The 12,355-nt window shown below is 44.4% G+C and overlaps 1 protein-coding gene across 3 annotated transcripts; it reads right to left on the reverse strand.

Moving 5' to 3' along the window:
• Window positions 1–776: 776 nt before the first annotated feature.
• sf3b1 (splicing factor 3b, subunit 1) lies at window positions 777–12,162 on the reverse strand. 3 transcript variants are annotated; one of them, XM_074695588.1, is made up of 24 exons: window positions 12,033–12,162; window positions 11,282–11,454; window positions 10,936–11,037; window positions 10,732–10,846; window positions 8,447–8,526; window positions 8,162–8,347; window positions 7,504–7,966; window positions 7,255–7,376; window positions 6,965–7,162; window positions 6,744–6,845; window positions 6,244–6,423; window positions 6,074–6,160; window positions 5,491–5,761; window positions 5,238–5,383; window positions 4,972–5,118; window positions 4,538–4,663; window positions 2,838–3,059; window positions 2,566–2,748; window positions 2,363–2,474; window positions 2,160–2,280; window positions 1,937–2,068; window positions 1,497–1,769; window positions 1,193–1,409; window positions 777–1,096 (listed from the first exon to the last, which is right to left on the reverse strand). In XM_074695588.1, the coding sequence occupies exons 1-24, from the start codon at window positions 12,058–12,060 to the stop codon at window positions 938–940; spliced, it is 3,945 nt and encodes a 1,314-aa protein (XP_074551689.1). In that variant the 5' UTR covers window positions 12,061–12,162; the 3' UTR covers window positions 777–937. The 3 variants fall into 3 exon arrangements, with proteins under 3 accessions (XP_074551689.1, XP_074551691.1, XP_074551690.1); XM_074695590.1 differs by lacking the exons at window positions 10,936–11,037; window positions 11,282–11,454; window positions 12,033–12,162 and adding an exon at window positions 8,876–8,930 and having other exon boundaries at window positions 10,732–10,746; XM_074695589.1 differs by lacking the exons at window positions 10,732–10,846; window positions 10,936–11,037; window positions 11,282–11,454; window positions 12,033–12,162 and adding an exon at window positions 8,876–10,658.
• Window positions 12,163–12,355: the final 193 nt, after the last annotated feature.

Raw genomic sequence — 12,355 nt, forward strand, 5'->3', positions numbered from 1 at the left:
AAATTTGCCATCCTTGGAAGCAAACTGCTTAACAATATTCAGTCAGTGATCATTTTTTATCAGAGGAATCAAACTATGGATGAATAATCCCTGAAGGTTTTCTCACACAAGTAAAGAAGTGTCTGAAACTGAAGTCAGTCTATGAACTATAGCTGGTAGTCTGCAGTGCCTCCATGATGTCAGGCTGAGTTCTGATGTGAGTGATGACTTCATCCTGAATGAGGCCACCAGCAGAGAAAACCCCCATCCTCCCCCATCCTGAGTTATCTGACTGTTGTGTCTGCAGGATGATAACAGGAAGGCTTGTCCTGATGCCAGAGAGGAATCCACATTTAACCCTTTCACCTGAAAATTGATCAAAAATATGAAAACACTGCTTCTGTTCACAGGTCCTCTTCATATCATAGGTTAATCCAGCACCAGAGATGTTCTGGACAAATACCAGGACAAGGAGCGTGATGCTTCCACAGAAAATCATTTTGCTGTATGTTTTAATTCACATCATCTGTAGAAAACAAGTCAGGAAAAAGAAAACACTGGTGCAAAAGATGTGACTTTTATAAACAAACATTTTATTCAGTTAAAGCAACAACCTAACGAGAACAGGAGTGAAAGGAGGAGAGGGGGTGTGTAATGGGAGCTCAGGGCCTGATCATCATACACACAAAAACAATCCAAATTTCAAAACCTCCAGATCATGAGTCATGACTGCTCAGCGCTCTGCGTTAGAGGTCAGAGTGACCTCGGCCGTTCTTCACTTTGGACACTCAAAAAAAGAGTAAAAATAAAAAATACATACAGACTCTACAGTGTCCCTTCTCTCCTAGTTTCATGCTCGTTTTAATCTCAGGGTCGGTAAAGGCGGAGGATGAATGAGCTAAATCAAACCTGACTCAGACAACAGTGCAGAGGAGAAGTAAAGGACATTAATTCGTATTTACAAACAGTACTCCAGCTCGTAGCGCACAAACATGTTCTTCTCGTCGTTGTAGACCTGTGGGTAGTGAGCGATGAGGGCGTCCTGAGAGCCAATGTAGATCGAATTGTAGATCTTCCAGTAGACGTCTCGAACCTTTCGGGCTGGATGGAACAAACCCTGAGGATACGAAAGATGAGAATAAAAGATTATCACCAAATTTCTACAACTAACGTTCAGCTCAGAGTCCTTAATTTTGAGAAACGGTCTTTTTACCTGTAGGCAGTACTGCAGCATGCGGCATGGTCCAATGGCAACCCTCAGCCCCTCCAGAGCCCCCATGACGGCCTGGATGACGTGAGGTGATGTCTCAAACACGTTAGGCCAAACGTAGTTCAGCAGGTGGTTCAGAGAGTCCTCACAGCCGAAGCCGTAGACGCCCAGAGACATGTGCTGCACCACAGCGCTCGCTGTCTGTCTGTGGACCAGGTCTCTGCAGGATAACATCAGTACAGGGTCAGACACAAGAGTACAACTAAACTGACACTTCTGTTCAGGAGGATTAAGTCTTCTTCCTCACCTGTCCATGAGTGCGTCCTCCAGCAGGGGTGTGACAGCGTAGATATAGTCTTTGCCCATCTCTCCAATGTACTCAAACAAGAAGGAGAGAGACTTGAGGACGCCGTTCTGCACGTTAAGCTCAGGTACTCTGTATTCATTCATGAGTGCCGGCAGCACAGTGAACGGCGAGCAGGTCTCAGCGACGATGGCAATGGCAACAGTAGTGCAGACTCTGTTCTGTCGCTCCTGGACCTTCAGGTTGTTCAGGAGAGTAGCCAAAACATCATGGGGACTGAGGGAGGGTGGAGAGACAACATCAGGTTAGAAACGAGGACAAGGTTTGGGTTTAAGGGAACATTCCAAGTTATAAAACCTCACAAGTTAAATCCAAATGTCCTGAAACCTCTACATAGGCTAGTGTCAAAGTATATATTATTAAAAAAGTTCAGAGGCACTCACCCAATAGCTTTAGCGATGTATCCAAATGTGTTGACAGTAGCTCTGCGGATTGCCTTTTTGTGAGCCTTCAGCAGCTCCAACAGCTCAAAACAAATCCTCATCCACTCCCTGGCTGACACATACTCAGCTCCCCTGAATCAACACCAAAATGTTAGATTAAACAGATACAAAGGAGAACTAAACAATCAGACCAGTGAGATTTATCAAAGGTAATTTCACTGACCTGTCGGCGATCCTGCCCACCAGGTCGATGCAGTTCTCCTGCACCTTCTCGTGTCTGTTCTTCAGGATGGGAGTCAGACGAGGGAGCAGGTCTTTGATAGGTGGGGTCATCTTGTGCATACCTGCAATCACAGGAAGATAAATAAATAAAAAGCTGCAAACATGTTTGGAAATCTGAATGATTAAAAATGTTAGGAGACGTACCGATGACGTTAACGATGGCCTTCAGAGCTCCCAGAATGCTTCCAAGCACCTCAGGATACTCCTCTCCAAGGTACTCGTACAGCACCACACCCAAGTGACCCATCAGCTTTTCCTGTTGACAGAAATGGAAGCACAAGTCATTTTTCTGAAACAGTTTACATGTTGTTGGCTTTTACACCTGCTTGTATTTGGAGATAGTTCACCTCCTGACAGGTCTTCATGACCACAGCAGTACGGGAGATCAGGTCAGCAGCCTGCTGACGGACTTTGGCCGATTTGTTGTTCAGACGCCACAGCACGGTACCGCAGATCTGAGGCAGGTACGGCTTCACACGCTTCCCGAGGGCGTTCACCACAGTGCCAAAACCATTCAACATCACAGAGTCCTGCAGGAGAAAACGGTATTACGTTAAAATTCTAATAACATCCTGTAAGAGAGGCTCTGTAGGTAGACAGGTAGAGAGTCTTCTCTCACCTCTGTGGTCTGCTCCTGGAAGGCGTACAGGATACCATCAATCAGCTGCTCCTCCAGCTTGTGGTCAATGTCGGCTGCTCCCAGGTTGCCCATGATTTTCTCAATGGTCTCCATCACCATCTTTCTGTACTGTTCAGCCTCGTCCTTCAGGTCATCAACGATACGAGAAATGATTTCTGCAGCTCCCACTTTGTTGGCCAGCTCCACGGTGGTGTCCACCAACTGCACAGAGACCGGTTGTAAGATGAACAACAGTTCCTCACAAAAACATGTTCTATCATCACAGAATAATAAAAAGAATATATGCTCAGAGACTTTCACATGACTGACAACCCGTTTACAGTATATATAAATGAATAAACTGAATAAATGAATAACTGGATTTACTGAAGGAATAATGTCTGAGTGTAACCAGCGGGTGCAGGGTGAGAACAGACAAGTCACAAACATCAGGTCTGCTGGCTCTCATGCTGGTGTTGATCTAGCAAACGACTAGCCCTGATCTGACCACGGACCGGTCGAACAGGCGAGAATAGTTTGCAGGAAGCCTAGTGAGTGTTTATATGCAAATCATTTCAGTGACTGTGTCAGATACTGATGCAGGCTTTACAGATGACTGCTGTGAGATTTTTCTTGTATGTGCAAGAAGTACAGGCAAAGGTTCAGGTCAGGGAAATAAAACAGTTTTTGCATGGTGGCAGGGACATAAACTCATCAGAAGCAGTTGGATTCTGCAGCCTGTCATACCCCTTTTCCACCAAACAGGTGCTGGTTCCAGGCCAGTGCCTGACTAAGCACTGGTTCTTTGTGTTTCCACAGACAAAGAACTGGGTCCAGAACTGGTGCTTAGCAAGCACCAACTCTTTTCTGGGCCAGAGCTAATGGTGTGCTACATTTGTACTTAGATTGGGAAGTCAGGAATGAGAATGACATCATCTCCGGGTTAAGTGATCCAGTTGCCAAGTCGGAAAAACTTGCCATAACAGCTGTATTATGATATACGGCTGATTTATTGTGACAAACACTAGTCAGAAATTAAGAATATAACAGGTGCTTAATTACTGTCTACCCCTGAAGTCAGAATTTCCTACTGGGAACTTGGGGGTGGTGTGGATGCTCCGACTTCCAAGTCGGAAAACCTGTTTGTTTAATGACTGAACATGCATACGGGCCATGGTATACAATTTATCATTTTACTGAATAGTAAACAGCCTCATGTTTTTATCTTATTTACATGATGGGGTGTCACTTTTGCCTCATGTTTGTGTGCTCACATTTCTCTCCTGCTTTCTATTGAGCATAGCAGAGATCCGCTCTGTTCACAAACACACATGTACAGAAAGAGGAGGGACGTGCAAACTCCATGTTGCAAACAGTCCGAAACAAGTAAATGTAAAACAAATCACTGCCCAATTGTAGGCGCATCCAACCCTGTTGTCCTTTCCCGCCCCATGTGTCTGACGCTGCTTTCCCCTGGAGCGGTTATATATGCAATGACGTATTGACGTTTTATGGTGACGTAATGATGTGGCCCTGACTTGGCTCTTTGCTGATGGAATACCAAACTACTTCTGAGAAAGAACGTGATTTGAACCAACTACGTATAAGCACCAGCACTTTACAGGCTCTGGTGGAAAAGGAGTTCCAGCGAGAATCTACTGTACAGTTCAACTTCAGCTCTTCCCTGGGTGTTTGCTCACCTGTCTGTAGTTGCGTCTGTCAAGGGCCATCCTGTGCTGCCAGAAGTGCTTGAAGAAGGGAGGAAGGATCTCTGTCTTGATGTAGTTTGCTTCAACACCATCAGTGCCACAACACTGCTTCACCACCTGAGTGACAAAAAAATATATAGCGCAGGTCAGAGATGTGCTTTTTCCAGGCTGTGCTCACTTTTATCGTAGGGTCTGTTTTCTTTTATTTACATTTATTTTTGCACAAATGAAGAGTTTCACTGTTTGTAACCAACAGATGCAGGTTGAGAAAAGAGAGAGCACTGAAGCTGTCCCTGTTAGCTCTCATGTTGGTTGCATCAGGGCTAGTAGCTCGCTAAAGAAAAACCAACGAGAGGCTGAAAAGGTGAGAAAGGTTGCAATAATTTAGCCCAAGATTTTATTCGGCTTCAGAAACAAGTTTTTACCTTAAGTACAATCTTCTTCATCTCCTCGTCAGGAGACTGGAACTCTCGAATGAGGATCAACATCACTTCTCTGGTGTAATAGTTTGCGTACTCGGCGTCCATCAATGGGATCAGGTAACCGATAGCTTTGAGGAAAGCTGCGAGACCCTGGAGACAAATGCAGAGGACAGGAACATAAAACCAAGCTCACAGGTTGTGTTTTATTAGACTCTAGATTTCTGTTGTGATCCTGCAGGAAAAAAAAAAAATCAAACTTGACTTCTCACCTTTCCTCTGTGCTGCCTGATACCCTTCCACAGTGGCTTCAGAACGGAGTCAAAGGATTCGATACCGTACGGAGTTGCAGCTTCAGCCAGAGCAGCTATAGCCAGGGCACTGATGGTTCTGACTTTCTGCTGCTCGTCCACCAGACCTGCAAGAACACACAGCAAACAGAACAGTCAGAGCTGAGACACAAGTCCTGCAGACATTATGAATTCAGATTTCATTTTACTGATCAGACATGTGACCAGGACTGACCGTGTTCGATGATCTCCACCAAGCTGCGAAGATGAGGCAGAATGGCGCAGCCCATGAGGATAGCGATCTGCTGCACGATTTTGATGCCTGTATGCCGAGCCTGCCAGGACTTCTTGCTCTTACACACAGCTTTGAGGAAAGGCAGGAGGGAGGGAATACCAAGAGCTGAGGCCACCACGGCAAAGGCTCTGGCTGTGGTGTTTCTCACATACTCATCCATGTTGTCGATATCAGGACGCATGGTGGAGATCATGGTAGCTAAGCCAGCGGCCTGAAGTAAAGACGGAGAGGATGAATGTAAATTACTGATGCTACTTCTCGATGTAACACTTCCATTACTAACAAAATAAATGTTCAAAACATTCACCTAATCCATATATTATAACACTGTTTAATCTAGATAATGTCTGAGTGTAACCAGCGGGTGCAGGGTGAGAACAGACAAGTCACAAACGTCAGGTCTGCTGGCTCTCGTGCTGGAGTTAATCTAGCGAACGACTAGCCCTGATCTGACCACGAACTGGTTGAACAGGCGAGAATAGTTCGCAGAAAGCCTAGTGAGTTTTAAATGTTCTGACTTTACCTTTGCCAAGTTAGAAATGATCTCTCTGCCCTCCACTCTGGCGTAGTAGTCCTCATCGATCAGCAGCGGCTCAATCACCACCAGGATCTAAACACAAAGGGGTGAGAAAGTTAGAGAGTTTCTCCTACAAAATTCTACTTAAAGAAAGAGAGCCTTGACTCAGAGCTTACCTTGTGCACATATGGTCGAACCAGGTCATCCAATTTGTACAGAATGCGGTCGATGACTTTCACCAGCAGATGGCGCTCCTGGTCCTCCAGAGTGGGCGACATCAGTAGTGGCAGGATTTGGTTGAAGAGGGGTCCTGCTCCAAATTCTCGAGCTTTATCCGTGATCTGACGCAGAGCAGCCTGAAACAAGAGGAGGCTCAGTCAGTCAGATGGTTGGGGTCAGATTTATTGACAAAGTCTTAACAGATCTGATGATTTTCTGTCTGTTGCTCTCAGCAGATTATGACGGTCAACACTTTGACCTCTACTGAGAGCAGCAGCTCCTCAGAGAAGAGATGATTTAGCAAGTAAATATTCACACTGCAGCCACATTCAGGCTGAGCGCTGGGTGTGGATCTTGCATTAAAGTCTTGATTTCATTCTGCTTTTACATAGAGGAATATTCCTTTATATGGTGTTTTTATCAGCTTTGTGTTGGAGGGATGTATACATCAACAAACCTTTCTCATGGGTGGTGTTCCATTTTTAATCTTCAGCAGCAGCTTCATGATCTTTCTCTCTTTCTGCTCCTCAGGGCTCAGTGTGGACTCATCCACCTCAACCTGACACAAACACACAGAGTCAGACATGTTAACACACGTTGACCTTTGGTCTACACAAACATGCAGCTGTTGATCTAACAGTGGTTTACGAATGTTGTGCGCACTAACGTGACGCTCACCAGCAGTTTGTCGAAGTACTGGATGTCATCAGGTTTGAGGAAGGGGAGGTTTCCTGAAGGCTGGTCGTTCATTTGTTTGGTGGTTCTGTCTTCAGCCTGCATGTGGAAGCCTGTCATGCCCCCAATGGGGGTGGGCGTGGCTGAGAGCTTTCGGGCTGGGGTTCGGATCGGTACATAGCCCGCTGGTGGAGGCAAGACCTGAGGAGAGAATAATACCCAGTCAATACATCCATTAAATCGTAACAACTCATATTCAAGATTCATATACAGAAAACAGAAGATGTATAGACCTTGTATCCTTCTGGGAACATGGCGTCAAGCTCCTCATCTGTAAGAGGTCTGTTCCTCTCATCGATTTCTCTCTCCCACCTCCACGCCTGCAGCTGCTCTGGAGTCATGCTCATCAGATGACCTAAAGACGACAGTAGGAAATTACTTAGCATAGAGCAGATTTTTTAAGGAGGTTGAGGATTCTACCAAAAGTCATATGAAGTAGATATTGTAACGAGTAAACCAAATTAATTAAATTAGTCTTTCACCTGGTGTTGGGGTGGCCATGTTCATAGCTGGTGTTCCTATGGGAGTTTTTCCAGGGGTAAGCAGTGGTGTGGACGATCCCATCTGACTGGCTGGAGTTTCATCCCAGCGAGACTTCCTCTTGCTGGCTCCAGGAGTCGGAGTCTCCCCCACCGACTCGTCTCCTCTGTCTGTGCGAGGCGTTTCAGCCCAGCCACTCCCATGTCCGGGGGTCTCTCTTTCCGTCTTTGGTGTTTCGTCCCAGCGGTTCTTGCGTACGCTCCCTGTGGCTCCTCCGTGCCCAGGTGTAGCATGTCCAGGTGTGTCTCTGCCAGGAGTGGCAGCCCCAGCAGGTGTGTGGCTGGGTGTGGGGTCCCACATGCGGGTGCTCGGGGTGGCTCCTGGGGTCTCACTGCCTTTAGGGCGACCGGGTGTTTCATCCCATCTACTGTTTGAAGGTGTGTGTGCTGGGGTGTGTCCTGGTGTCTGGTGGTGGCCAGAAAACAGACAAATGTCAGATGTCACAAAAGTCAGAATCTAAACCTCAAATTAAATGAGCCAGAATCTCTTAAATTACCAAGTTACTCAGTGATGAACACAACAGAAGAATCAAATGTAATACTTCGGCATTATATGGCTTTTTAGTTTGCTATGAAGCATCAAGGGGCTGAAATGTCCCACCTCAGCAGCAGAGTCAGCCTGGTCCCAGCTGGACAACTTTTTGGGTGTAGCATTAGACGGGGTTTGGTCGGCTGTCTGGTCCCAGCGACGTTTACGTTTTGCAGCAGCCTGGCTGGCAGCAGACCCGTTGACTGCTTTAAGGTCCCCAGATTTGGCCTTCTCTGCCAGCTGCAGACGAATCTCCCTCTACAAATAGATCACCCAAGCATTTAGATAAATATTACAACTATTTCATACTTTTAAATAACATCACTGGAGATATTACAGAATTTTGAAGACACTGACCTCCTCTTTGGACAGGTTTTGCTCCAACATGACGTCCACATAAGACCTGACCTGCAGCTTAGGGTCCGGCGTTTTCCCCCCTGTGCGAAAGAGCACCAACAAGAACAGAGGACACTCATGAGTACAGACCCCAGGGACCTGACTTACTACAAACACAGCAAGCACAAACACAGCCAGCTAACCCTGACTCTTTTTCTCTTTACAAACAAGTTAACATTTACAAATTAACAGCTCATTCACAAAACAGAGTCCTAATAATTACATACATGTATACATGATTCTTTCTTACATACAGTCATAGCATTCTAATGAAAACAAGCAGATACATAGAGAGAAGAGCTGAGTTTGTGGTGCTTTCTTAAAGTGGATTAAGAAGTTATAGCCATCACTGATGCAGGGGTCCTGGGCTGTGCTCTTCAGAATACGTACACTTTCAGTGCCAAGGGTCCTTCTGCAGTCAGACTTCAACCGGCAGAAAAGAAGCCTAGAAAATTTCTCTTTACCATTAGTAACACTTTGGAAAAGGGTTTGAACTCACACACAACAGTATACCACCTGTGATGCATTGATTCATGGCACTCAAAAACATAGAAGCATCTTCTTGGAGCAAAACCATAACACTGGGCAAAAATCATGCGACCCTTTGGTCCAGATTTCACCTTAAATTACACTAGCAAATGGAAATAAAGTCAAGATACCGAAGCTAAGATGACATTTCTACAGAACAAAACGTATAAGTTTGGCGTCTAATTGATCATGATTAAGATAAATCTCCATGTCATGCCAGAGCCAACACTGATCATTCATCATGTAACTTAGTCTTAACTTGCTTTACAAGAAAAGGTAACTGATGAAATGACATGTCAGGTATTTGGGTAGTAATTTTCTACTGTGGATGCAGAAAGAATTTAATCTCCAGTTTTTTGGAGGCCAAATAAAGAACTAATGAGGCTCTGGGGGAAGGGTTGAGGTTTGGAGTATTTGGGCTGCGTTTGATTCTCCTCAACCCCAAAAAGCAGCCAGTGGACCCTGACCAAATTGGCAAGTGCACAGATCTTTGTGTTCCCCATAACCTACACAGGATGAGTTGCTGCACCCTTAACAGAGTGCAGTACAGGACTGGCAAAGCAGTACTGCTGTAGGAGAGAAATTAAGGACAGTTAGTATGGGCCTCTGGTATTGTTGTACACATTTTTTCTTGATAACATATTTCTATTTTACAGAGAGAGTTGTAAAATAAAAATATATTTACACAACAACTTTTTAACAAAGAGCTCTCTCTACATGCAGGCTTCAGATAAGGCCTAACTAGACCAGACCTGATACACTCGGGTCATTTAAGCTCATGTTGTCAAGGGGAGTGAAGATGCAATAACAATGGAGAGAAAGGTAAACCAAGACCTTTTCTACTCTAACCTATTAAAGTTTTATCAATCAATTGATGCTACTTCTTCTGTATGACATACATAAGACTCTTTTACCATAATTTTTAAAAAGTACGAGGACAGCTGACTCTTCTTTAGGGCAAAGTATTACAAACTTTTTATACTTTGCTCTAAACTGGGTCCAAAGATCTAACAACTTTATAAATTTAGTCTCACACTATATCACTAAACCCTTCAATTCTTCCAAATGCCTGCAACATCTTTTGTTGATCAGTTTTCTAATCACGGAGTTAAGCTCACTGTCAGGTGAATTACACCACAGCCAGTCATCAAATCTACATCACTCTGCCTTATAATCTATAAGAAGACACTGCACTTTCAATCATACTCAAACCTGTTGCTCAAATAGTACAGTTAACCCTTCGACTCACACACAAACCATCTGCGACCCACGTTCATTAGGTGAGCTGCCTCCTATGAAAATCAAACACCTAACCACCTGTCCCAATGAAATGTGTGGTAACCCTGCAGTGTGTTCCTTCCACAAATCATGGTAAAAAACACAAAAGCCAAGATCACGTCTCTCATACTTCTCTAAACTGAAAGACTGAAAATAAACAATGAGCCCACACTAACATGTTTTTCAAGTTGTGACAAACACATCAGATATGAGGACGATATCAAGAATGACTCCAAATGTTCTTAGACCACAAAGGATTAACCACAGGGAAGGTATTGAGTCTGGGAGGCAAGCTATTGCATTGTGGTCGAAGGGTTTAACAGCAAGTCTATGGGCATGAAACCATTGGTAGTCATGGAGGAGCCACAATCAAGTGAACCGTGAAAAAAAGGGGAGGAAATGGGGAGGTGTAATGAAGACAAAAAAACAGCAAAATTTACCATCAGCAAATGGATCAAGACGCTCTGGAGAGATGATCATCTGTCTGCGCCGGGCTTTGTATTCGTCCTCCCGCTCTGCAATTTTCTGTGGACGATGCTCCGCAAAAGGGTCATACTGCAAAGCAAAGATGGTATGTAGAGTGTTAGAGCATTTACAAATCAAACGCAAAACACAATGATGAGCGTTTATAAAATGACACTTACCTGCTCGTCTGACTGTGGAATGGCGTTGAGTATAGCCACTGGTGCATGATACCCTGGCTTCTTCTGTCCCAATAAGCTTGTTGATGAATCTTCTTCATCGTCCTGGAGAAAGACAGAGAAAGAAAGAGGAGTCTAGTCAAATCTTGCCAACAAGGCAAGACTCTCCTAGCTCACAAGCGACAGACAAGGAGGAGCAATCAAGCCCCTAAAAACTGTAGTGGAACATGACAAAACGAAACCAAATACATGGGTTTTTAAATAATGGAATTAACAAAGTACATCTTATTCTTCATGAACCCAAACCATGAGAGTATTGTCAAATCCCCATAATAGACAAAATACTAACATCCTCTTGTTCGTTTGCAGCAATAGAGGTGACATATCCAGTAAAGCGGCTGTCACTGCCTCCATAGATCTCCTGGTCGTAAAATCCAGTGGAATCGAGGCCTACTCCCTGATCTCCCTCCTCCAGCAGGGTGGCCTTCATCCCCTGGATCTCCAGGATCTGGGCCTCGATATCTGTAGACATGAGAAAAGGCGGAAACTCACAAAAAATACAAAAACAATACACGTGCATATGTAACTTAGACTTTAGTATGACTGTTTACCATTCAGGCTCAAGTCGTGAAGTATATCGGTAAGCAATACAACAAGCTAAACATCACATTGCGTATTGCGCGTTTGTCGGCAAATGAAGAGACCGCTAACCGAGTAAAGAACAACATTGCCCGTATCAAATTCGCAGTTAACGGAGTAGTTTGCAATATTTTAAATGTTTTTCAAAGTCAAGGGTCGGAAAATTTCAGAAACTACTAATGCAACATGATAAACTGAAGTCAAGCGCATAAAGAGGGCAATGTTTCATAATAACTGTTGTTAGCAAAGAAGCTAAACCGTGAGCTTCCAGCGCCATTATCTAAAACCGTCCGCGTTGCGTTGTATCGTGGCCTGCAGCTTACAGCACTTAAAGCCGCAAAATACAGCATAATTATTCACTTCAGTCCCTGCAGTTTGTACTAAGTATTCTACCGCAGATAATTGTCCCATGAGATGACATAAGCTTAGGTCTATCTGATGATTTTTGTTCATTTATTTACCTTCGTGGGTTTTGGCGATCTTCGCCATTTTGGTGCTGGATGGTCGAGTCTGCTCTGCTCTGATTTCTTCTTCCGTGGTTTTACAGGCGACGGTATGTGTTGCAGCAGCAGCAGCACCAACTATTGGCTTTTGGAGAAACTACAATCTCCCCACTTAAGAGGGTTAGCAAACAAAAGGGTTGATAAATTGATCAATAAAAAATTGAATTTCGTCAAATAGAGCGCGAAAAACTTGACTGGGATTCGAAAAACAAATCACAAGCTTTGATTTACTCACATGATGTTATTATAAAGTTAAGTAAACCCTATCTGGCACTTGTTGA

The sequence above is a fragment of the Halichoeres trimaculatus genome, unplaced genomic scaffold (assembly GCF_033239565.1).
Source record: "Halichoeres trimaculatus isolate MK-OKI-2021-1 unplaced genomic scaffold, fHalTri1.1 fHalTri1_scaffold_19, whole genome shotgun sequence".
Lineage (NCBI taxonomy): Eukaryota > Metazoa > Chordata > Actinopteri > Labriformes > Labridae > Halichoeres > Halichoeres trimaculatus.